The 26652-nt window shown below is 40.3% G+C and overlaps 1 protein-coding gene across 4 annotated transcripts in view; it reads left to right on the top strand.

The window, feature by feature from the left end:
• Positions 1 to 26652, top strand: part of EBF1 (EBF transcription factor 1) — a 280578-nt gene that overhangs the window by 212660 nt on the left and 41266 nt on the right. For all 4 annotated transcript variants that reach the window (XM_037398542.1, XM_037398540.1, XM_037398541.1 and 1 more), the window contains exon 10: positions 2419 to 2545. In XM_037398542.1, coding sequence (XP_037254439.1) covers positions 2419 to 2545 — 127 coding nt within the window. The remainder of the gene's footprint in view (positions 1 to 2418; positions 2546 to 26652) is intronic.

Raw genomic sequence — 26652 nt, 5'->3', positions numbered from 1 at the left:
TGTGGAGAACAAACCAGGAACTTGCTTAACTCTCCCCAGCTCTCTGTAACAATGGACCATAAATAGGTCAGACATTTCTTGGGAACCAAGGAAGATGAGTATTGGAAAATGCCACAAATTATGTTTAAAGAACATTAAAGTGGTGACAGACCAGTAAATGCTGGGAAATTCAAAGATACAACCAGAAGCTGCCTGTATAGCTCATGCCAGAATGGGGGAGAGGGGTGCAAGGCACATGCTGATGTAGTAAGACTAGCATGTTAACCTTTACTATTAAAATCCTTGGCTGTTTTTACAAATATTTTCCCCCTAAAAATGTCATGAAACTTTTCTCATCTTGCCAGTTCACCCAGTTAACTAGAACCACTTGAGGATGAAATTTATCTCAGCTATGTTTGGCTGCCTACAGTTAAGTATCTAGTCTAAACTTGTCATCTTGGTTCATTGGAGAAAGGTAGATGCTTCCACAGAGAGCAGTTCATCCCAACGTGAGAGGTGTTCATCCCAATGTGCGAGGTGCCTAAAGCAGTGGAAATAAATGGCTTTTTGGTGGTGCTTTCTGCCTCTGCTGGCTGTTGAGGGTGTAGTAGAGGAATGATGCGGCCTATGATTTAGGCTTTGGTCAGCCCAACTTGAAGCCAACTCAATTTAAGAAAAAACAATCCTTGGAAGTTTGGGATTTGGTTTTGGGTGGTGGTTTTTTTTTTCACCCCAGGTGATAGAGTGAGTAATTAGGGAAAAAAAAAAAAAAAATAAAAGGCAGGTTCTTTTAAAAATAAGTAAGTTTCTAAATCACTTGATTTCAAGCAGAGCCTTGAGAAACATGTTTCTTGGAGCTCACAAACAAGAAGGCATCAATTCTACATGATCATTTACTAAATGACATATGACTTATGACTTCCGTGTGTCTGGAAAACTTTTTGGAAGCATTTGATGCTGGTATTATGGTTTTTAATCTTCAACTTGATTTAATATTAATTTGTCTTACTTTAAAGTGGAGAACTTCCTACTGGGTATGCCATTTCCCTAGTAACGCAGAGTGGCTCTGACAGATATTACTCTCCTTCTGTGCTTTTTTAGTCCTGTGCCCTAAACAAAGAACTGGTTAAAGGTCCATTTTTTGGTAGGACCTTACTACAATTTTGAAATATTTGGTTCCTAGTAAAAATAAGAACAAATTAGCTTTTATTTATCTTTTTCTCTATTGAAATGTACTCCCTAATCCAGGACACTATTCAACCATTAACACAGAGTAGTTGATTGTCTGCATAGGTGCCCGTGGCTTTGCTGACTGTCGAGGCTAGTTATGGTCTTGGTCTTGTTTGCCTCTCTAGAAGTATGTTAATGTGCTGCAGTCAGTTAGAGAAGGATTATCCATGTGCCAGAGCTGTATCTTGGATGCTGGACACAATCATGTCACATTTTCTATGTATCCTTTTTACTATTCTTGTCTGAGGGAGAATGATGAGTGAAAAGAGAGACATTAGTGATGGGGAGGACAAGTTGTAGTTTCTGAGTGAAGCAGAGATTTGAGTTAACGCTGTAAATCAGTGATCTCCTAGATGGCTCTAGTGCTAATTTCAGGGACTATGTTTTAAATCCATTCCAGAATCTTGAAAGAGCAAAAAGGTCTAGAGCCTGGAAATTGCAGCACTGACCCACCTCTAACCTTTTGTCTTAAGAAGATCAGGATCTCCAGCCCAACAGCAAGAAAATTAAGTTTTTCTACTTACTACTGTGTAAATCCACATCGCGGGAGCTGTCTCAGATGTGTGTCAGTCATTGCAGTAAAGGCAGACTGGAATGATGGGGTTAGATGGTTATATTTGGTATATCTCTTTTGAGGGCTCCCATCTTTCCAAGGAAAGATCTAGCATCCTTCAAAAGCCAACTTTACATTCTGCGTAATCATTATAACGAACACCAAATGAATACAAAATTGACACAGCACATGGTGCTTTTGCAGTGTACAGATGTCAGCTGGGGGCTAGTACATGTAAAAGCCTTTCTGGGCTTGTGCTCTGCCATGTTCACACATATAACTGTGTATCATTTATCAATCAGATTTGTTGGACACTGTCATGACCCCAGTGTTCACCTGAGCCACACAGGCATCTTGCTGCTGTAAGCGAAGTTATTGCATTAAATCTGAGCTAATGCTTGTACTAGGAAGCACGTGCCTGCCATGTATGAAAACAGAAATAATGTTGTTATGGCTGAGAAGGAGAATGCTTGTAAATATTATAGTCACTGGCTTTTGTGTGGGTTACATCAAGATTGTATTCAAACATTGACAGGTTAATTACATGTTTCAGAGCTTGTTTACTGTGATCTGAGAGGAAAGTGTTATTAAAGAAGTGTTCAGTATCTAACAGTGCTTTTTTCCCCCTCTTCTCCCTTCTCAATGTTTTCCTCTAGCTGATTACTCCTCATGCTATCCGTGTACAGACGCCTCCCCGACATATCCCAGGGGTTGTAGAAGTCACATTGTCCTACAAGTCTAAGCAATTTTGCAAGGGAACGCCTGGAAGATTCATTTACACAGGTAAGGATGCTTTAGTACTAGATATAATGTAAAGAAATAGGGCAGGCAATATATCACACTTGCTAAGGCTTCTGCTTTCATCATTAAAAACTGTACTGTATTTTATTATTTGGCTGAGCACATCATTGAATGTACCACTTTAGGTTGGATTTCAGAAATGGATGACTGTAGAGGTGAACCTGAAAACATACCAGTGTGGGATTTTTGTTTGCTTGTTTGTCCTCGCAGTAAGACATCTCTTTACCCAGGAGCAGGGAGGAAGGAGAAAAACAGATATTTAGGTATTTAAACAGAGGAAGACTGCAAGCATAAAGAGCTAGGCATACTAGTGCAATCACAAACTTGCCTTCCAAGGAGCATCCTCCTAAATATCTCCATCTCATGTTGTCAGCCAAGTGTTGCAAGCGTTCGAAGCAGCTGCCTGTTTGCCTGCCCATCTCACTGTAACATACTTGTCTTTGGCTTCCAGGGAGGCTCAGTAGCCTTCAGCACAGCCGATGCTGCAGACATTGTGACTTGCCGTGTATTTTGGGGTGCAGTGCAGCCCACACCGAGGCCACTAAGCTGAGTGGTTTGGCCTGAAGAATTATTAACAAAAAAACCACACTAGGACATTGTAGGTGCTGTCAATGTTAAACCACTCTCAGTAGTGATAAGAATGGCCTGGGAAATAAATCAGGTAGCAGCATAACGTTTCAAAAAGACTTGGTGTCACTGATTCCGTGGAAGGTACGCATGCTACAAGAATTAGTGCCTTGCTCTGGGTTTTGATATGCTTGTCCTTTTATGTGCTTGTTGTTTGACACATGCAGACAGGACTACTTCTGTAACTGCCTGAACTGTGGTTCATCACAATCCAGTGTAATTCCTTTCCTCATTCTTGGTTGGCCCCGAAACTTTAAGAATAACATATATATCACAAAAAGTTGTGGCTATGAGGCATTCTGAATTACACTGGGCATGTATATTGCTCCAACTCGGAACGTACACACAGGGACTCGAGGCAGAGGAGAGACTTCTGTGCTCCAGCTGGGTAGCAAAAGCTCTCATTTGATTTTTCTTAACACTGAGCGAGTTGAACAAAGGTGCCTTATAAAGCTTTGTTGTCTTTTCAAATGCCCTCTCCCCTAGTTGGGATTATGCACTGGGTTTCTTTAAACTGGGTCTTAAAGTGTTCATGTATCGCCTTGCTGGCTGAGCTGCAGGCATTTGTGGAGGCTGTGTGTATTTGCGATCATTATGATTTCAACAATGTGTGGGAAATTCATATATTGGACAACAACACACCATACCAAAAAGGTTATTTAGGGTTTGAATGTATTGGAACAAAAGAAAAGAAAACCAAAGGGTCAAATTGCAGCTGGTGCAAACTGCAGTGTATACCACATGAAAGTGTCAGCCAGAGCTCTGGCCAGTTTGACCACAATCCTTTCCCTTCTCACTTCTCACTCACAATAATGTGTGCTGGTCCTGCTTGTTGTCAAGGCCACTCGGGTGGCGCCTCACGGTACTGGTGAAATGGCAAGGTATGCATGTAGAGGAAGATAGAAGGGAGGGAAACATGCCCTTCTCGACTTTGAGAAGACATTTTGGGGGACTTTTGTTTTGCAATTCAAATGTAAAAGTGGCTTGGACCCGTTTTGGTTTAGCTTTTCAGATCATCTTAATTAGCTTTCTTCCAGTAAAAGGAGGGCAGCAGTTTAGCCCGTCTACCCAGAAGCAGATGGCTAAATGTGGAAATAAGGTGTCCAGTAGGGAGGACTGGTTTCCATATATGCATTTTCAGGTTACTGTTGAAATCCACATTATTTTTCATTCAGCAAATGAAGTTATGAATACAAAAGAATGATAAAATCAAGGGGGATCCAATCCATGGACAATCTCCTACTTATGCAGGTTTTATGGAGTTACGGTAGATACAGAAAAGCTATTGTGACTGAAATCGTACCTCCACACGATTTGCATTTTCCTTTGAAAGGCAGCCTGAACTTAAAGTGGCTTTTAAAAGGACTAAATGAAACTAAAAATAAAAACAATTAATGCATCCTGACCTTCAGAAGTGCCTTCCAGCCCTTTAAACAAAATGCAGGTTCAGTACACGCCTGCCGATTAGTTTTAGTTAATTGAAAATTATAGGATTGACCCAAGAGGAAAATTTTGTTTGCACTCCAATCACTTTTACAAATTAAGGAAAATTACCACAATTTTGTTTAGCTAAGGTTTCACACTGAGTTCACGAAATTAGCTCAGCCATCCCAACAAAGTCAGCACTTTGTTAGTGAGCACTAGAAAAAAACCTAATAGTCTATGGTGTGTACAAACGAAGCATAGAAAAAGCTATGATGCTTTAGAGAACTAGGCCAAGTGTTTTTAATTAGGATTATTGGTTCATTGTAAGTTTTGAAGAACAATCAAACTAGCAGATTAGCTGTTTCTTTTAAAGATAGAATTTCTTGCCATTCATTTTTCCCATGAGAACTTGTTTTAACTCCCACATAGCACTATTTTTTTTCTTTTTTTTTTTTTTTTTTTTTTTTTTTTAACAAGGCCTGCAGGAAATGGACCAATTGGAAGTTGGGATACAGTAACATTCCCCAGCATCACTCCAGCCGATGGGAGTTTTTCACAATGTTCTTCAGTGAACTCAGTGTTCTGGAACATATTACAAAACCACAGAGGCCAAATGTTTTCTCAGAGGAGTTTGGCCTCTGTTTTTGGCCGAAAACATTTCAGCATCACTTGCTGCTTATTTACCCTGCTATTAAGAACAAGAGAAGGGGAGAGGAGAAAAAGGGAAGAAAAAAAAAGAGTGTGTGAGAGAGAAAAAGACCTGGGGTTTGTGGGCGGTGCAGGAGTTGATCAAGCGTAGTTTCCTTTCTGGTGAGAATGTCCCTGCTCGTTAATGGTCCCATTTTGTGGTCAGGTCTCATTTAGAAGAAATTATTTTTAATCAGTGTTCAACAAAATATCCCCTCAAGCCACCTGGCTGTAAACTGTTTTTTTCTTACTGTTAAGTACTTAAGTTCTCAGAAGAAAATACCCAGTGACCCATTAATTTTAGCCTTTTTTTCCCCTTTAACTGCAAATAACTTAGTAACATGATCTCTAAGTAGCCCATGTGCCATCTAGGAATCAAGGTCACATATATACAGAGAAATCCTGGCTTTTATAAGTATTTTTGAAAGAAATAAACCAGTGTCAACCCTGTGCTTACAAGAAAACATAAGTTTTTTATTTTTCCATCTACAAAGCAAGCCATTAGCATGCACTTACAGAGTAATTCTTAGATTTTAAGCTTTGACATTCCTGAGAGAATGTTATAAGAAATACAGAAGTCTGAACACATCTTGCATGTGTGTTCATTTTGGAATAAAATTAGAAGTCCATATTGCACACAGGTACCAGATACCCAGATGTGGTGGTCAGTACTTCCCTATGGCACCCTTCATTTGTAAGTGCCTTCTAGTAATGACGAGCACTGAATGAATTAAGCTTCATGTCACAACTTAGGAGTCAGGTATGTATCACTATCATTATTTTAGGACTGGAGAAACTGAGATACAGGGAGAAGCCACCAGGGATACAAATCCGTAGGTAGTTTGCCAAGGTGAGTCAGGACATATGTTGAGTTAAAATAAGGGATAAGATCTGGTGCAAACTTGTGATACCTAGACAGGCCTTTGAGATTTGTTTTGTTTGTTTTAGTTTTAAAAAATGAATGCATCATGGACAGCATGATTTTTACAGATGACTTTTGCTATGGTACTAAACCATGAGATTTGAGTGGGACTTTATGAATGTAAGTGAAGGGAGAATTTTTCTCACTGCATATTGGACAGGACATATGGAAGGTCCATAAACATGTGTTATGCTGTGTCTTCTACCACCTGCTCAGTTTAAGGTTTTGTGCTTTTGTTCCCAAGCTAGAGCAAAGGACTATATAGGGGCTAGAAGTATATAGCTTTGCCACTGGGGTTATGTATACAATATGGGGTTAATTCAGATTCTTGGCTGAGCAATACCCCAAACGTTCCTTTTTTTTGAAAATTGGTTATGGGGTTGAATACGGGTTGGAATTTAGGGACCATTTTCATTTGGTTTAGTTTTGCAGGGAGGCTGTGGGCTAAACCGTTTGTGTGCTGATAGGATCCCTAGAGAAACCGGCGAGTCCCCCCCCCCCCCCCCCCCCAAGTTCGTTTGGGATTTGTTATAAGCTATAGGATATGGTATGTCTCTAGAAGTGCGACTAGCAGGAACGGGTGGATGTAAGGTCAACATAGACACACAGGGCTTGCTATGCAGTGTGAATAACGCAGATGCTGAGCACCGATCCTCCAGGATAATTATGACGAAGGCTGAGTAGGTCAGAGAGGAGCACTGCTGAGACCGACCAGTGTTTGCATTACGCTTGTGGGCCATTGTGTGTAGAGTGATGTAGAAATGCTAGCACTGTGAAGGTCAAGATATTCGCAGAATTTCTGGGAAACTGCCTCTTCCTCTGAAATGTCATAGGGCTTCTCAGAGAACTTTTCACTCCCCTAGTTGCTACAAAGAAGAAATAGCCTCATGTGGAAAAATCCCTGCTCCATCCTCATTTCACCCTTTACTTACTTCCAAAAACATTTGAGTCTGTGTACAAACAGGAAGAGCCTTGCAGATCACAGATGATTTGGGTAACATTTTCAAAAGCCTCAGTTTTTGGTGGCTTCATTTTTAGGTTTTTATCTTGAAATGGTTTAATTTACAGCAGCATAGGGGTAGTTGTCTTCTGAGAATTGTTCTCTTTTCATTTCCTAAGTCAAATACCTCTAAGAGTAAGAGACCAAAAACTACCCATCACCATTTAAAATCTCAGTCCATGGCCCAAGAAGCAGAGGTTTAACTTACGTACACATACACAGAGTTGATCAGAATTGAAACCACTTGCAAGGTGGTCTCCAGTCCCTAAAGTTTCCAGCCTGGTAAATTTCAGTGATTCCTGTGTTAGGGAAGTTTTCTTTTTTCAAGAAAGCACCAGTAACTATGCAAAGTTCAATAGGTACACAATCAATGAAGCAATCAGTTTTCAGAATGGAGAGTTCTGGAGTTTGTAGATGTAAAAAAAAAAAAAAGAAAAAAAAAGAAAGGGGAAAAAAAAAAAGAAGAAGAAAAAAGAAGCAGTGATGAGAGACAGGCTGGCTGTCAAGAGGTTCCTGTAGCCCCACTGGAGCCTTTCTTGATCCCTGTAGGCTAAAGTTTGACCCTTCCACCAGCTAACCTTGGCCATAGCTGGGTATCTGTTAGTTCCTGAGAAATGTTAAAACCTAGTGGCAGTTGTTCTCAACATCAGTAATACACAACCTCATTAGTTTTACAATGCCTCATTCATGTGTGTTTATTATTAAATCATGAGCACTTAAATAGCTGATTAGTATAAATAAGGAGAGAAGGCCATCATCAATAGAACAATAAAAATAAAATAAAACCCCCAGCATCTCTGATGCTGTCTTGGGTTTTATCCTGATGTGTTTATAAAATTCTTCACCCACAAAGATATGATGATCATTAATCTGAAATGAAATATAGAGTACATCACTTCTCCAGAAGAGTGACCAGCTATGAGATCTGGTAGCTAGCAAATGAATACCATTTGTTTTTAACAGCAGTTTTTATCTGCCTTTCACTAGTAAATATTAATAGCAGTGGTAGAATAAAAAGTATCAGATGTCTTGAAGTTAAATAGTCACAGAGTGCTACAGAAGAACAGAACAAAATCCCTCAATACAAAGAAATGTATAAGGTTTAAAATAAGAGCTGGTGTCTGTTCTTAAAAGCAGGAGAGCCCTCCACTGCAGGTTATCCTGTGCTTTGGATGCTCAAGGTAAAGTCTGATCCTGATCTCAGACAGACTCTACAAAGGACAGGAGAGAGATGGTAAATCCTAACTATAAGTGCAATCAAGTAAGGAAGAATGAAATTAAATCCTTTGTAAATGTAGGCTTGTACTGGTGGATTTAGTAATGCTTCTGGAAAGAAGCAAAAAACCTCTCATAACAGCTCTCTGAAAAATGTCCTAATGCAGAGTTCACTAGGTTCCCCCTTCGTCTTGTCATACCGAGTGCTTGTTCCCACCTGGACCTTGCTGTGGGGACACCAGCGGCATCAGGTGGTGTGCAGAGCTCAGGGATGGACCTGTCTTGGGTCTGGTGCGTTGGGCTTTCTGCTATTGTAGGAGTTTGCCATAGGCACTGAAGAACTAGGTCCTCATGGCACCATTGCTGAGTCCAGGACGCTTGCAGGTAAAGTACAGGTGGGAAGACAAGGGAGGGATTGGTGAATTCTCTCCTTCCAGGTGCCCACATCAGTGATGTGATCTTGGGTCTTACCTGCCCTTCAAAAGGAAAGTTGCCCTCAGGAAATCTCTATTTGAAGCCTGAACCTGGCCCTTTCTGAGTTCCAGTCCATTAACTTAGTTGCTCTGCCGAGTCAGCATTGATACCTGGTCTGCCTGGCCTGTCTAGCAATTTTTAGAGAGGAAAAAAAAATGGTTGCAATTGTTTTAAAACAAGCTCTCCTAGATGAAATAACTTCAGTCTTTATTATTTGTGGTGGGCTTGAGGGTTAATGTTGTTACAAAAGTGTTTGTTCTGAAGTTTGGTAGGACGTGCCCAGTGGAATGAAGTACAGAGAGTTATCAGAGTTGGCTGATGGGGATATTAGGAATATTAGAATTGTTGGTTTGGTTTGCAGAAATTCAGGAAAGGAAGCTGGGAGGAATCCTAATCGATTGCAGGGAAAAGGTGCTTCAGACAGTGAGGAGGCGGTGGAGGTAGACTGGAAAATCCCTTTTGTATGCTAATAGGAGCACAGAACTCTCATATCTTTGGTATTTCTTAAACACTGGCAGCACCATAACACACTGCAAAAAACAATCACTGAAAGTATGCAGCGTACCTGTAGGACAGCTGCAAAATGAAAGCAATTACAGCAACCGTCAGAATAAAGCTGGCTGTGAAGGAAACATATTATTTTGCATATTTTATGTATACACTTTCCAAGAAATATGACCTTTATTTTCTAGTTAGAGGGAAGTGCAATCAGAGTCTACGCAGCAAAGGGTAGCTGGATCATTAAAAAGAATATTTTCTCTGATATTAGAAGTCTAAATGGGCACTAGTCCTTATTCACAACCTTGGCTGTTTCTGTCTGCCCTGAGTTAATAAGTGATAAGGCCAAAAGAGAAATAAATCACTGAAGTCCCTGTCCAAAGAAAACATATTGACTACAGCCAAGCAAATAACAGCCCATAACCAATGGTCCCATTCATCATTCATGTAATAGGGATATAAAGTATTCTCTACCTATGAAACCATAGAGTAGGAAAAAGCCTGATAAGCCCCCAATCTAAGCTATGTGATTTGATTATTAAAGGACATGAACTGTTTGTCACATACCTTTAATCTTTAAGATGTGTTGCCATTTCTAAACTATAAATTTGTGGTAAAGGATTAGAAGCTATTACGATAAAGGTATAAACTAGACTTTATAAGGATTCCTGCAATTGTCATGAAACCCTGTAGACCCTTGGAACCTTACCCTATTGAATATGATATAACAAGTTATCTGACCTTCAAAGCCAATAAACCATTTTTTGCTTTCAAGTTCCAGACTCACTCCATGATAAATTAACCCTCTGGGTTCACAAAATAAGCCTTGTAAATTCTTTTCTTTATCCCCACCCCAAAACCTTTAAATTTTCATGCCTTTGCTTCAAAAGTCTCTTATTCCAGACTGAAATTGTTAATCTTTTTTTTATTCTCCTTTTAGCTCATGTCAGTTGATAAGGTATTATTCCCTCTTTTAAAAAAATGGCCAATAAAACAGAGAGCTGAGATGAATTTCTAAAAAGCCAGAATTGTGCTGTTTCTACAGGGGGATTCACTGTCTTGTTTCTTAATGTATGGGTATTCAGATTAGACAAATGCCACAGAAATGGACAGTTTATAGTAGCAACAGTGGCTGTACTGCTTACCTTAATGCATTTTGATCCTGTGCCCTGGGAAGAGGGACAAGGCACTATCTTTTTGCTGGTCCAGGAAGCCGACTCCTCGGCTACTTGTTGCCACTGAAATATTTCATAGATGGTAGCTGGGAATTCTGGCTGCCTTGCGGGTACGTACGTACCTAACTCATCCTCCCTGTGCTTCTCATGGGGTACAGCAGGTTTTGATTTCTGCCTGGAACTGTGTGCTGGATTTACTGTGTGTTGTTGAAAAATGGCCAAGCTGTGGGCTAGACTTCAGAAGTGCCCATGCACATAGCGCGCTGACTCCAGCGAGGAAGCCGGAATGGGAATTTAGTGCATGGCTGCCTGAGGCACGCTCGTGCACAGCACTACCTGCAAAATAGCCTCCTTAAGATGTGCTTAATCCTTTGAGGTGCTTGTTAGTGAGGGTTCATTTTGCTGAGGCATTTTGTTACACAAGTGAATGCTGTACAGCTGGCTCAAACTGGAGTGTGGTGTGCAGCCATCATTCCCCGGAGGTAGGACTTGGGCAGCCTCACTTGCTTTGCGCTTGTACTAGCATCCCTAACAGCCAGTAATGCTTATCTAGCCTGGTTAAAGCTCGCTGACAGCAATGACTACAGAGTAGATGTGCCCCAATATAGCTCATGTCTACAGATTCAGACTTTTTTTTGTTAATATATAGATAAAAGGAAAATCTTGTACTTGCAGCCTTTCATCTCAGTGGATGCAAGAGCAATTTATTGCATAGAGTGTGAAGCTCTTTGTACTTTTCTGCTACCTTGCAAGAACTCACACAGTCTCTTTCACTTAGTTATGAAGATATCAAGTGCATAACTGATGTGGTCTGCCATGGTGTCTAGATAGAGATGCTGGAAACAGTTTTCCCGGTATGACTAGGCTCAATCCTGGTAGCTTCTTGGGCTTGCCCAAAATGTTATCTCCTGGTGCAGGTTGCAGTGTTCATTGTTATTTTATTTAAAGTCAGTTTGAGTGTTTCTGTATGTAACATATTGCAGTCTGCAGTGCAGACATGGTCTTGCAGGCTGCAGAACGCTGTATTGCTAGCACCACAAGAGCCAACAGAGAGAAAGAAGCAACTCAGAAAGGAAGGGAATTGTAACCACGATGTTTTAAATTATCTGAGACATTTGGCAGTAGTGCACATTTATTTAATGATAATGGCTGACTAACGTGTCAAAGTAGAATTTCCTTTAAGATTCAATCTGCACAAAAGTTTCAACAATCTCAACAAACTTCCCAAGAACCTTCTGGCAGGTCTTGATCATCACACATTGCTGATGTCGCTAAGGAAAGAACATTGTGTTGTTAATGCTACTGCATTTTTTTAAAACAAAATTCTCCAACTTCCCCCTCCCCCCCAAAAAAAATATCTCGAGCCCAACAGAAATATCTCAAGCACAATTGTTTGAGGTCTGTATATAATTATATTACGTTCACTGAAAGGTGTTTTGCTATTGGATCTTGCCATTGGTCTGTTGTGAGCTCTGCAGTTAATTACAGAAGTATAAAACTGTATATTCTTACTTAATGCTGCCAAGCCAAGTGTATGCAGCTCTTTTATTCCTCAAGGTAGGACAGAAATTATTTAATATATTAGTACACAAACATGTTAGCGTGATGTAAATTAGACTGTGGATTTGCAGCAAGTCAACTATTCTGCGTGAACTTCTTTCATTCACATGCTGTGCTTAGACTGCCAAGCACCAGGTAGTTCATGGCAGTTTACACTGTGGGGAGATGTGTGCACCATCCATCCAGTATCACAATAAAGAGCCTGATTTGGGGCAGTTACCCTTGAAGCCCTACAGTCTTGCATCGTTTGCCCTAACGTATTTGCATGACCATGCCTGCTGTTATTTTGTCTTTCAGTCTCTTCTTTAGTTTCCTTCTTATCCCTTCCCTTCCAAATGTGACTTTTTAATCTTTTTCCTGTTGGCATAAATTGTGGTTAACCTCTCTGCATGAAGACTTGTGGACTTGAACTGCTCTTGCATAGCACCAGGTGTCAGCATTGGCGGTTAACAAGAGGAAACCCCGCTGCCAGCAGACAGAGGGTTAATTAAAAAAAAAAGACAAAACCAAGAGAAAACCCATTAAATCGATAAAATTAAATCGATTAAGAATGGTATTTTTTTAAGTCCCCATGGGATAGAAAATGCATGTGGAAATTAAGCTGTTGTAACATTCATCTAGCAAAAATGCATTTGTTAAAACAGAGAGTTGCACCAAACTCTCCATTTTAAGTCTGAAAATTACAGAGCAAACCCTATGATGTCTATGAATAATTGTGAAACTTGCTGTCACTTTTTAGTACTGCAGCATCTTCCAGGGTGGATTTTATTCTTTTTCAGCGTGATAAGTTCTCTTTTTACCTTGTCTGCATAAGGGACAGAAATCCAGTGCACTCTAGCGAGCTCCCTTTGGACCTCCTTGACCGTCTCAGACATCATCTTTGAAGTGGGTGTATCACCATCAGGAAACTCTGTCCTCTGTCTGCAGATGGGCTCTAAACGAGTGTTCAAATATGCACTTGGGTGACTGAAGCTGGGTGAGAAGCATTACAATCTCAGTGACTCTGCATGCTAGGTGCTGTGTAGGAAAGTAACTATAGCCCCAAGTATTACAATCCCATGAGTTTCTGAAATACATGTGCTTATTATCCCCTTTTTGTGGGTTTGTTGTTTTGTGGTGGTTTTTTTTTTCTCCTAACTTATATCCTATCTTTAGGTTTTGGTGGGGTACTTTCCTTAGAAGACTACAACTCATCATATAAAAATACGTAGTTTGTGTGCTCAGGCAGTTCTAGCAGCAAGCTTGTATTTGTAAAAATGAAAGGCAAGATTTTACTGCCAGAAGTCACCATGAATTCATGTTGAAAGGTCACTTCTGCAAGGGAAATTTTTTTCCAAATGGAGTTCTCTGACTTGTTTCACCATTCCAAAAAGAACTCTCCCCAGAGTTGACATGCACATTGTGCACAGCTACTAGAAATAGTTGTTACATTGTTGTTCCTAAAAATAGATCTTCAAGTGGCCATCATACTGAAAAACAATATTTTCTCTACAGCTTTTTAATTTTGAGGTACTTTTTGTTCCCTTAAATCTTGCATTGAAATGTGCATGTCATTTATTTGAAAAGAAGAGAGTGAACCATGCCTGTTTGCCTTAGACTGTATTCTCCCTGGGTGTTTTTGGCAGCTCAGGCTCTGTTATTGATGGAGGGGCTCTCAGGGCAGTGCATGGGTCTGACAGGTCAGGGACAGGAACAAGAATCTGCACTAGGTATCTTTTGGCCTGGAATGAAGAATTTAGTTCAAATTTCCCAAAGACAAGGCCGGTCTGCACATTGTTTCTTCACCAAAACTGTTCATCCTTGCATCGCTTGCAAGTTCTGTTAAAAAGACAAATGAACCTTCTTTAAATTGGAGCCTAAGGGAAAGGATGGAAATGACCCCCTCCCCTCTCCAATTTCCCCCATTAGACCTTTTTCCACAGATGTTCATGCTGATTAGAGCTGGGAAATAAGGGTATTTCTGTGGACCATGAATATTCATTTGTTTTTGGCAATGAATTTCCTTCAGTTTCCCTGTAGTGTTTTGCTCCCTGTGAATGTTTGATCAAGTGAGTGAGCTGAGACAGTCCGTTTTAAGAAAAACTCAAGAGCGTACTATGGGAAGTAAACTTTCCGTAGTGTATGTGTCTCTGCCTGAACAAAAGGATGTAAAACTCACTGTTGGGTGTTGAGAAAGCTTGACTTGCAACCAGCAAACACATAGGTGGGGTGGTGCCCTCTCTGAACATAGGCTATAAATGGAGAATTTAACCCAAAAATTTGTAACAGCCCACTCTTTCATGATCTATCTGTAAGGATAAGGTTAATCAGAAAAACTATTTGACAAGTACTTTCAGCTAACAAGTTAATTGGAGTAAAAGATATCTCTGGACAGTTAGTGAGGGGGAGATGTTTGTTCTGAATTATTTGCTGCACTGTAGTGCTGATGCCCAGATCCAAAGAAGTTGCTGGACTTGCTTTTTGAGGGGTCTGCCTAATTAGACCAAATGGATATGAGCAGAAATCTATAGAATTTATAGCAGAAAATCCCAGGGCAGGGTTGGTTTTTTTCCTTTAAAAATTTTTAAAGTGTTATAAAACATTGAATGGAGATTACTGTACCTCCTACTGTTCAATCTTGTAATTCTGCAGTAAACGTGAGGATAGAAATTGTGGCCAGTGTGTAGGGAATAGCCATGCACTGCAGTCCGTGAGCAGCTGGGCCAGGCAGACTATGTCCTGGAATTTGGTAGAATTCCTCCAACTTCAGTGGGAATCTGCATTATCCTTTCAAATTACAACACTGAGGTCCTTGGGATCACCCAAAATTGTCATTATTTTCTGTGTAGCACCTTAATACTTACCCAGCATGTTCTGTGGAATAATGTACACAATTTTACAATAACTATGTAATTAACTCACTTTGCTACTCCCCTCTCCAGGGAAACTCATGCTCCTATTAATGCTATTAGGAAGGTCCTATGCATAGAACAAAGAAAGTGTGCAGCAGATGAGTTAACATGATTTGATTTGCAGATGCTTTAAACACTTAGCAGGAGACAGCTATGGAAGCTAATTAAATCACTCTAAGGTGCACAGGATTATCTGCTTTGTAAGAAACAATTTCAGTGAATTATGGTCACCCTTTAGCTGAGGGGAAGTAAAAAGCGTATTTGTTTGGAATTAAATTTCCCACGCAAAGTGCCCATCAGACCTCTTTTTCCCTGTACTTCTAAAATAGTCTTCTCTTGTAGCTAATATTTTCTAGGAATGTGAATTTTGATTTTGTAAGAGTAGCGCTGCGTCCAACTTTCTTACATAAAAATTTTCCTACTTAGTTATTGATTAGGATCTGCCTTTAAGCAGTGTCTTCAGTAAAAAATCATGTTGGTACATTCACTGCCTCTCAGATACTGCATCTTATTTAGTGTACCGGAATTCCCAGTTTAAAGTAATCACAAAATTTATGGAGAAACGGATAAAAAAGGTTGTAAAATATCGATTTGGGGAAAATAATAACACAACTCATCTATAATAAGAAGAAAAATGAAGCAATAATTCAGGTGTATTGAACGGCTTGCTGCTGGAAGTATTGATCCGATGCTTTAGCGTGCAACATCGCACCTAACATTGCAATGGAAGAACAGCACCGCATTCCCCTGCTCATTATTTCACAGACACTACTGCCTTGTTACACAGGTCCCACAGAGCCTGGGCTGCCAGCAGGGAAAGAGAGGAACCCCCAAAATAGCCACAAACCTGTAATATCTTAATGCCACAGTATCCCACTGTAACAACATGCAGACATTGTGCTCCCATGCTCCTCTTATGACAGTCCTGTAGCTTGGCTTTGCTCAAGTGTTTTTGATCTTACGCTTTTCACCCTATGACATGTATTGCCTGTGTTCCGTGTAAATGGTACCTCTGTACTGTCTCTCTTGATAGCACGTAATCAGAAATGGTGTAATTGAGGAAACATGCTTCCCTTAAATATTGACTTTCAGGATCCACATATAAAAATTCCTACTCTTATTGCAGTGTTTCCTTACTGTGGCAATAAGCAAACATTGAAAAAAGGACAGCAAAGGTCAGTGGAATTTTAAAATAAGTGCCCCGACATTTCCACAGCATTAAACTCCATCATGCAACATTGCATTTCTGTTTATCTGCTGACATCTGCAAAGGTATCACACTTGATTGTTTGGCATAAATAATTTAGCAGCAAAAATTTTATAATGAGGAGAGATAAGATTTACCTATGTTAAAAAAAAATTAAGTAGTAAGAAATTGTGCCAGGTAAAAAGTAGTGAACTCCTGTAACAGGGCAATGTTTTAGCACTTGTGAAGACAAACGTGCATCCTGCTCTGTGAGGAAGCTGCTTTGCACTTGCCTGCAAACTTCCTGCGTCCCCCATGACATTACCTAGAAATATGAGCCAGACCAGATGAGCAAGTTCTGAACAGATCAGGCCGCCTGCAAATTTTGGCTAACATTGATCTGCAGGATTTGCACTGGATCCTCAGCATTGTTGGGCTTGCGAGTTTGGCCCTTTTTTCCCCTTTAATCCATACAGGGGAGGCGGGGGAGAGTGAAAGACACTTCTGATCAAGGAACGGGGCGAAGGGAGGAAAAATGAAAGGAGGAAAATAATCTATGGCCAATGCGGAGGCCAAAGAAAATTGCTTTCTTTAAACTGCCAGGCCCTTCAGTAAGGCTCTTGAACTGTTGATGCTGAAGCGAGCGCAGGCTGCGATGGCCACAGCATCTCCCCGTGTGCTGCTTTCCCAGGCACAGGTTCTCCCTCCATCGGCGCGTGTTTCCCTGGGCAAGGGGGGCTGAGAACTGCGTGCTGGGCACAGCCCTGGCAGGTTTAAGATCCCTTTTGGTTGCATGCTTGCAGGTCTGTGCGGGCTCAGGAAGCAGAAAACGTGCAATTGTTTTCGTAACCTAAATAACATTTCTAGTTTAGAAACCCCAGGGGCAAAATCATTGTCAAGCTGGCAGGTTGAGGTGGCATGATGATAAATGACTGAGGTGTGTGTTCCGACTCTGCGGGGACGCGTGGGGTGAAGAAAACCCTCTTCTCCTGCACTCTTTGCATCTACAGTCAGGAAGGGACAACTGCAATCTGACAAAAATTCTGACAAAACAACTCTTGCCTCTGGAAAAGAGGTAGGACTGTGCCTTTCTGCTCGCTGAGAGAATTATTTTCTTGTGGGTCAAGGTGTTTGTGGTGTAGCATCTTTTTAAGGCACTGGCAATGTTTGTGGGTTTTTTCTGCCTTTGGTGATTACAGTGATAGGACAGACAAGAAATGTGTGTTATGGCTAACCCAGGAAACAGTTATGGCATGGGGTGTCAGCAGAGCAGTTAAGCAGTTTCTCACACGTGTGTTTTTTTTAGAAAACAGTTTGAGACATTGTTGTTGGCCTATAAAAGTTTTCTTACAAAAAAATTTCCTAGGGATTTGTGTAACAAAGTCTGAAGCTGCATGAAAGTCATCATAGATATTTTCTCAAATTTCCTAATTACTTTTATCCCTTTAGATTTCACAAATTTTGTAATTTTATATTTTAGGGAAGTTTTTTCTATTTTTTACAGTGCCAGAATTTTTTTCAGGGAAATTGATTTTCACACATATGCTCTCGTAATAAAAATTTCTTTTGCACTAAAATTTGTTAAAAAAGCATCCCTTTTGTTTATTTAGTACTTCTTTCCAGAAGCTCTGCACACTTTTAAATATTTGAATGAAAACGGATAAAGGCTCCATATTTTCATACTAGTTAATTTTCGCTATTATTTTCATTAAAAGCAACTCAAATCAATTGGTATCCTTTAAGTGTCAAGAGCATCCTTATTTAGAAGCAGCTAAACAACCTGGTGAAAGTCAAGGAAACTCTTTAGGATACTTAAGTCCTCCATTAAATTAGGAATGTAATTGTCAACCTTTGCAAAATTTTGTGGGATTATTCTAAGAATTGTGATACCTGCAGTCCTTACAGTAAGTCTTCACTGCCTGACTAAAAGCATCTTGTATTTTGATCTCCAGCATCCCATTTCATAGCCATGCTGACCAATTGTGGGGTTTTTTGGGGTTTTTTTGCTGCTCTTACCTACTCTAGGGAATCTTCTACCTCCTTTAAAACATCAGTTGGACCATTGTTGCTGATGGAAAGCTGGGTAGCCTTTCATATGATTTAAGATCCTAATATATGTATTGTCATTATAGGTATGGGTACAGTAGGTAAAGGCACACACTGATTTGAGTCCCACATACTTCTTGGGCAAAATAAATACTGACTGTCATCTGTTGGCTTTCATTTCTGCACGGACTTTGTTAGTAAGTAATTATCCAAGCCTTTTTAATATGGTCTGAATAGGGCTGCTTTGCATGGCAATTGGGCAGTTGCTGGTACCTTCTGAGAGAGCAAGATGGTTATGGATGCAGCATTTTCTTATTAGAAGATTTGCTGTAACGTGTGTGCAGCTTAATTTCTTTTAAGCACTATTCTGGTAAAACAGAGGGGAGAAAGGCTAGAGCAATTTTATTACCTTATCAAATTGCTCAGAGCTTATTCAGGTAAAGAATTGCTTGGTGCTTTTCTTAGTACATTGTACTGTTGCTTTTTTTTTTTTTTTTTTTCAGTCATCTTTTTTGCATTTTGCATTTTGTTATTCTGATGATGCTGAAAGACAAAGAAACAACTTCTCTCCGTAATTCACTCCAAAGAACGTACCACCTCTTTCTGTTTTCTTGTTGAAACCAAATTGTGTGCAATTTGTAGGAAATTGAAACCACATTTTTCACTTAACTTTCCAAAATTAAAATTTATGAGAAAAAAGAAGCAATAAAGCAGTTACAATCTGGTCATCCATAATTATCTCTGTGGTTGGAGTAGTTCCACATTTAAAGAAAATGACACCAAAAGTTCATCAAGCTTGTGTCACTATCAAAAATTTCACTTCTCTTTTATTATTTCAGACCACAAGAACTGCTGAAACCAGTATTGCACACTTGGAAACTGTCTTGGTGAAAAAAGAATTGGGTGATCTATAAAAACAAAGCTTTTCTTCTAACAGAGAAACACAGAACAGTATTTATCTTCCTTAATCATTTGGTTTAGAATATCAGTGTTAAAATAAATCTAACAAATTATGCTCTTTAAGCTGATTTAATGGAATTCGTTGCGAAAAATCTGGATTTTCTTCTAGATCTATTTCTGTGTATGCGTTTCACATTATTCTTTTTCTTTTGCTGTTGCGTTTCCCCTATACTGCATTGCTTGCTATCCAAGAACAATGGAAATGACAGTCCAGCACCAGGAATCTCGACTGCTGCAGCTCTAGAATGTTAGTAGCACCTGCTTTAGTTTTCTCATTTTGCCTTTTTTGCCTCTGAATTAAAATCAAGCCAAATGATGGATGCCCATTACAATCAATTGTTTCAGACAAGCCACCAAAAGTATTGTAGGATTCATTTACATTTAATCAAATTACACTTTATTTGCAATTCAGGGAAATGAGAACTCTGCAGTAAATCAAATATTTCCTCTCCAAGGGCCCCATTCAGCAGAAAATATCCACAGTCTTCCAAACTGGTGCCTCAATGTATGTAGCAAATCTTCCAGCGGGAGGAGAGCTTGTGCCAAAAAACCATCTATCGCCGTGTCTTTTCAACATTTTCCAGGGTTGTGGACACCTAAATATTTTCCAGTACAAATGCAGACCTTTGAACAATGAATTGTGCAATGACTTTAAGCCTGCTGACAATAGACTTGCATCTTTCTCAGTTCCCTTTCATGGACCACCAAGAAAAGGTTGTGGGACTTCTGAGGTCCTGGAGGTTTGTACTTTGCAAGTTGAAAAATACTGATCTTTCCTTTGTAGATCCTGTTATTTTAATGGGAAATTAGTGACAGTCACTAAATGTCTTTTTCTCTGGGATGTTACACGTTTCCAAAAGATTTCGTAAGGGCTGGGAATAAATTAAAAGTAAAAATACAATAAAAAATACAATAGAATAAGTTTTACTTGAAGGCAATAGTACTCATTTTTACTCATTAGTGTCTTAAGGAGAAGTTAGAAAACTTTTTTTGCTTTGGAATGGGAGATAATCATTGACTCAAAGCTCCTTTCCTATGCAGTTGGCTACTGAAAAGTTGTGCCCAACAGGTAACTCTTTTATCCTTGCCCATCACAGCACAGAGTAACGAATTTTAAATCTTGTCCCTTGTGATTGTTCACATATTTAGCCAGCTAAAACTTGATTGATAGCAGGTTCTTGATACCACCTGATGCTGCTAGTGACCACTTACCAGACACTGCAAACTGCAGAGCCACAGTACTGGTGGGAAGTAGCTTGTCATCCAATTGCAGAAAACTTTTTTTATAGTCTCAGGCTTCTTGTTTGATTTTGACTCTGTTACTTAACAGGCAGAATTTTAATTATATTTAGAGTCCTGAAAGTTCATTTAGGTGCCTGCTGGGATTTTTAAATAGGCATAGGTACCTAAATTTTATAGCTTCGTGGCTGTTTGTTGCCCAGATGCCAAGTAATGTGTAAAGAGCTCTTATGCTAAGTCAAGAAACCACTGCACAGGTACCTGACAAAGAAGGTTACTTTACTCTTGCTATTGAAAATACATCTTCATTGCTGGTGAAATACCCTGAAACTTAAGGGCCCCACAGCCATAACCTGATTGAAATACCGAGCTTTTAATGCTGAAAGAAAAAACATCTTCCCAAATCATGTAATGTGTTCTTTAATCCAGTGGGATTGAAGAGCCTAACCAATAATAAATAGTGATTTGCATGCTTAGCAGTTAAACGTAATAAAAATCAACCCTGAGCACTTTTTCAAGAATACTTGAAACTGAATTCTGCCATCTGATACTTACACCAAACTTTGGTGGGTCAGTGTCCATCATACACGATTAGCTGAAGTAAGATGAATACTGCCTGTAGAATAATATGGTATTTCACAGTATAACAAGCTTTAAAACAGAGCTGGATTAGTCCCATCTCTCCCTTTCCAATAACTTAATTTCTGTATATTTGAATGTTGAGGAAAAAAGTATTTTTTCCTAGTTTTGTTCTAGGTGTGCAGGAGGTGCTGTATTTAGTTTCCTTTTATATGCGTTTCAGTACATGGTTTAGTTTATAGTTGTGATAAACTACTGAAACAGTAGGTTTTGAAGGGGACTTGGTCTGTCATGCTGCTGGTGTGGGCAAATTGCAGAAGGAAAAGGAACAAAGGGGAATGACAGGTCTGAGTTGTCTTGAGTAGAGCAGGAGAATCCTGTGGGAATTTTTTTGCCTCTTTTCTTTTGCTCATTCACTTTTGTTTTGTGCAACAAGCAAAGTTTGGAAGAAAGAAGTGACATTATATTTCCCTTTGCTATTTGGAGAAAGCATCTACTGGTTTGCCAGTCCTAGTCTTAAATATTAATGCTGTGGCTTTCCCAGCTTTGGCTATGATGAGCTCAGCTGCATCTGCTCCAGCAATAATCTGCCACTTGCTACAGGCTGGAGGAAGGATTGTCCCCTTTCTGAGCCTCTGTATGCACAGATATACAGCATATGCAAAATTAGCTGCTAGGAGATGCAGATAACACATTTTCAGCCACACAACACACACACATACATATAGATAATGTTTTTATATGGCTTCATTTAAGAGAAGATTCTTAGATCTTTGTTACCTAAAGATGTAAAAATAGCACATTTTTTGATACAATCAATTATGCAAGCATGTTAGTGTTTAATATGACATGGTATCTTGTCAGTGTCCATTTTTTACTCAATCAGCTGCAATTTAGATTTATTTTGAACAATTACCTTTGCCACTGAACGTGTGTCATCCGCTCAGTTAGGGAAGAGACCACACAGAATGTAAAACTCAATGCCAACAAAGTAAACTCCACTGGTGGGAATCTCCTTTCTTGAGAGACATCCAAGGGGTGGTCCATGCCCCCCTGGCTGTCCCCAGACTCTGCAAGTATAGGCACTAGCCCAGCAACACACGAGGGCTGCCAGGCATCTTCAGTCTTCTCAGTGCAAAACCAAAGCAATTTGCCCCGAAGCCCAAGCTGCTGAACATCTTTGCAAGTTCTCCCCTGCACGGAGCCAGTTTCTGGTAACCTTTGTGCCTGCTTCGCACAGCAGCTAAATGTGTTATTGGCCAAAGGACGAGTAGCTCCTCTTTTAAGTGTGCAGTGCCTGAGGGGTGGTGCAGGAGGCCAGTCCTTCCCACCTCTGTTCCTGTGTCCTCCTTGGTGAGCTGAGATGTTCTTACAGCAAGTGGTTAGATACCAAGATGGCGGGCTTGGCATGCACGGGGGTTGTGGGGGAGGAAGAAAAAGCTTCGCTCTTGCATTGCATATACACAGGACAGGAGAACAGAAAGCAGAGATGCCCCAGGCCGCTTGTGATGGAGCTGGTTTGGAGCAGGAGCAGCAGCATCAGTGCATGGCTCTGCGCAGACTAATTAACTCTGGCAGCCAGGTGCTTAATACTTTGCACACTCAGGGCCTTAGTGAGTCTGTCTGTTTAAGCGCATTCTTGCATACTGCTGATGGACCCAGAAGTGTATTTATATATATTGCTTACTGCCTGGAAAGCTACAAATCAGTTGCTGATAAATATGCCACTTCCAGCAAGATTAATGTTAAATTCCTCCTTTTAGACCGGCAATTTGCAAATTGCTAAATTAGATTTTAACATTTGAATACTCTTTTTTCATGTCACGCTTGCAGCATCTTTGTTTTTATCACCTGATGATACTGTTTGTGTCAGTATTGAACTTTGAGACATACTAATATGATACACATATATTTTGGTGGCAATTTTTTACGATGACAACAGTTCTCATTAAATCTACTAGAAACAGATTTGTACAGAATAATGTAATCTGTTACAGTGGGGTTTGGTTTTTGTTTTGGGTTGCATGGAAGGAAGGTATTTGTTTTACACAAGAGAAAATGGGCAATACCATGCTACTCTGAAGGTATTTTATTGATAGCTTCAGAGCTGGGATCTGAATTTTCCTACAGGCTGCCAATGATGCCTAGAAAATTTGGAACAAGCACAAATGCACGGTTATGAACCTGTTTGATCATTTCTGGTTATCGGTGGTAGCTTTATATCTTCTACTCTATTTTCTGCTCATCTTGTAGTCTTTAATCTGTTTATTCTACCTCTGCCTTGAATTAGGGAAATTATTATATTTCTGGCTTAGGAAAAATTAATCAAGTAACACTTGAAATATTTTTTTAAAATCAAACCAAAATAATTTGATTGGAGAAAATTTGAGTGGAGAAGTTTCAATTCCCTCAGAACAGCGTTAGCTGGGGGATGAGTGGGGTGCTACTGACCAGCAGAGATGTTTTGCTGCCTATCCTAAACTCAGCAGTGACTACCAAAGAACCAAAGGTTGGTTCACTCCAGCTGGATATGAAATTGTCGGAAATGTTTCATAACAGGATGGGGAGTTTCAGTCTGGTTCCTCACTGCCTCACCTTTTACAGTTTCTTTTTGAAGCATCAGCTTTATAAGCGAATGGTTGTACCTGGGATATTTTTATTTCCGTACTCATCTTCACTGGTTTACCAGGTGTATTCTAGATGGTAATTTGTGATGGTGGGGGAAAGGCAAGATGGGAAGAGTGTGATAACAGTTATTTTTACTTCCTCCTCTTAGGCCTGTGAGGCTCCAGATTCCAGATTGGTGATCTCTCTGTAGGTGTGTTTGGAGATTCCTTACCTCTTATTTGGGGGCAGAGCTGCAGTATTTGTTCTCTGTAACTGACTTGCAAGGTGATCTAGCGCTGACAATTTAGCAAAGGCCTGTTCGCCCCGAGGACTCATTTTGTCATGAGCAAGCCCTTGATGGTGCTTGCTCGTTGCTGCAGCACCTCCCCTCTGCTGAACCTCAGATCCCCCCGAAGCGCAGTGGTGGGAGGAGACCTGCCAGCAAAGCTGCTGTGCAAATGGGGCACTAATGGTTTGTGAATCTGAGGATGGTTAACTGATCTGTGCATTCAATTAAGATGAGTTTCTCAGTTAACAGGCACCCTGGGAAGAAATGAGTTACTTTCATTTCTGGGATTATGAGCACTTAATGAAGAAGGCATATCAGAATTCTGCCTGTGTTGCATGAGATAACCCTAAAATGCAGCACGGGTTTTCAACTTACTCGTCTAGCAAAAAAAAAAGTTTCCAGGTGAGAGGGAGAAATCAATACTTGTAGGAGTTCTCTTGCAGAGAGGCTCACAGGGCTGAATGTAAAGTGTCATTGCATGCAAAGTTGGATTTTACTTTGTAGTTTTCTTCAGGCCTATCACTTTGCTTGTGACTTTTCTATCTAAACCTATAATTTAAAATGTCATTTAAATAATATTTACCATATTCTTTCTGTAAGACTTACAATGTGAACAGAACATCAGAGAAAGATGGGTGTATCTCTAGAGGTGAAGACTTGGCCGATATATATATATGCAAAATATAAACTAAGCTCCAGCCTTTAGAGTTTCCAGCCAGTATCAGTATAGTTTCAGAAAATTTGCCAGAATATTTCTGCTTTACTGGTTAAAGGATGTTGCAAAAGGTGAATTTAATAAACGTGTTTATGCTGGACCTGAATGACTAATAAGCACATTCAGAAGAAGCAAGGAATACATAAATATTTCACACCAGTTTCGCACAGACACTGCTGACAACTTGGAAGGATGTTTGTGGGGATAATAGTTTGTTTTGGGGGACTTCCCTTTGTATTGCAGCTTCCTAAAGGGATATGTGGTATCCCTGTGTCTCCTTAGCTGCTGTAACTAAGCTGAGCCAGCAGCTGACCGTCTCTTAGTGACCAGCCACCTGGAGAAGCGTGGCCACTTTCTCCAAAAGGGTAGATTGGAGCAGGGGTTGGAGTTTCTTACCCCCATTTTCTCTTTGCAGAGATTGAGAGACTCTACATAATTGTAAGCAAAAGTGATGAATTTTCTCAGAGAGAAAAGAAAGGGCAGGGTGGCTGCTTTAACCTGCAGACATCACCCATTTGCAATATTTTTGCCACGTATGAGTGCTTACCTGAGTGAGCTTGCAGGGCATGACACACGCTCAGAGTGATGCGGTGGGGCTGAACCCGCTGCTGCCAGAGCAAACAGCCTGTCGAAGGAATCCCTCTGCTGAACGTGCCCTTCTCACCCACAGTCCAAGTTATTCATGAGGGGCTGGGCTGGCTTTGGGCCAGCGGCGCAGAAATACCTGTAAATGCGTGGGGAGGTCTGGGGACTGTTTGGGGCTCGTGAAAACCAGGGTCCCTCTCCTGAGAAAGGCTGCTGGGAGAGCAACTCCTTCTGTGCATGCATACACACGAGGTGTGGGAAGGAGGTGCTGGGAGGGGGCTGAGCTGGATAAATCAATCCCCCCTCCCTGGTGGTGGGTTGGCAGCTGAGTCTTTGCAGGAAAAAGGGTGTTAGTCCACTCAGGCCGAGGGCAAAAAATTAATTCAGGTTCCCTGTTTACTTGGTGAGATCTTTTCTTGGGTATATTCAATGCAGTAAAGAATAATTTGGAAGATTTCTTTGCTCCTTCTGATAGGAATAAGTAAAGATATTTTGCTTCCAGTACTGTATTGGTCAGGATCATTGCAGTCACTTCAGAGGGAGGCAAAAAATAAATTAGAGTTATTGTTATAAGCCTACTGTACCTTGGCCGTTGGTAGATGGGTCATGCCATATTATTCCTTGCTTGTTTACTGACCTCCTCAGCAACTCACCTTGGTTAATTAATTAGTTTCAGGTAAATTACTTTTGCATACAGATAATTTTCTTTTTACCACCACCCAGTACCCCATTTGATTAAATTCAATCAAGCACGTAGTCAATCACCTTCCGCCAAAAAGAGAAAAAAGAATAAAGTCATTGATATGCTTTTCTGTCATTTATAAATTACCTAGGAAAGCAACTGAGGAGGCATTTAGTGTGGTCCTGAGGTATGGCTAGTCGGTGCGTGCAAGGCAAAAGCAATACTGCATCTTCAAACAGGCTTGAATAACGTTTCTTTAACTATTGAGCCTAACTCTGAGATCTCCCCCGCTGTGAGCCATAAGTTGCTTGTAGGCTTGTTCTAGAGAGTAATAAGTATTGTTGTTTAGCAATTGTGTTGTTGAAATTCAGCTCCACTATGTCTGACAGTATTTATCTAAAATACTTTCCCTGGTGCGTGCTCAAGTTCCAGTAAACCGTGTCTTATTGTGCGACCTTTTCATTTTCCAGTGAAAAGGGATCAGCTCGTCAGATAAAAGCTACAAGCTGGAGTACAGGAAAAATGCGTGCTCAGAAAATCCGAGCATGATTGAAAACAAGATGTGTTAAATCAATGCAGTTTATCGCCTGCCTATTCCTGGCAATTGCTGTTCTAAGCTCATTCTGAGCACACACTAGATGATAAAAGTGTAGTGTCACAGTGCTCACTGGGGTGTGAGGGCAGGGAAACATGTTTATCAGACAGGCTGGTATGATTTTCTTTTTTT

The sequence above is a fragment of the Falco rusticolus genome, chromosome 8, assembly GCF_015220075.1.
Source record: "Falco rusticolus isolate bFalRus1 chromosome 8, bFalRus1.pri, whole genome shotgun sequence".
NCBI lineage: Eukaryota > Metazoa > Chordata > Aves > Falconiformes > Falconidae > Falco > Falco rusticolus.
This window is presented reverse-complemented; position numbering and strand designations above follow the sequence as displayed.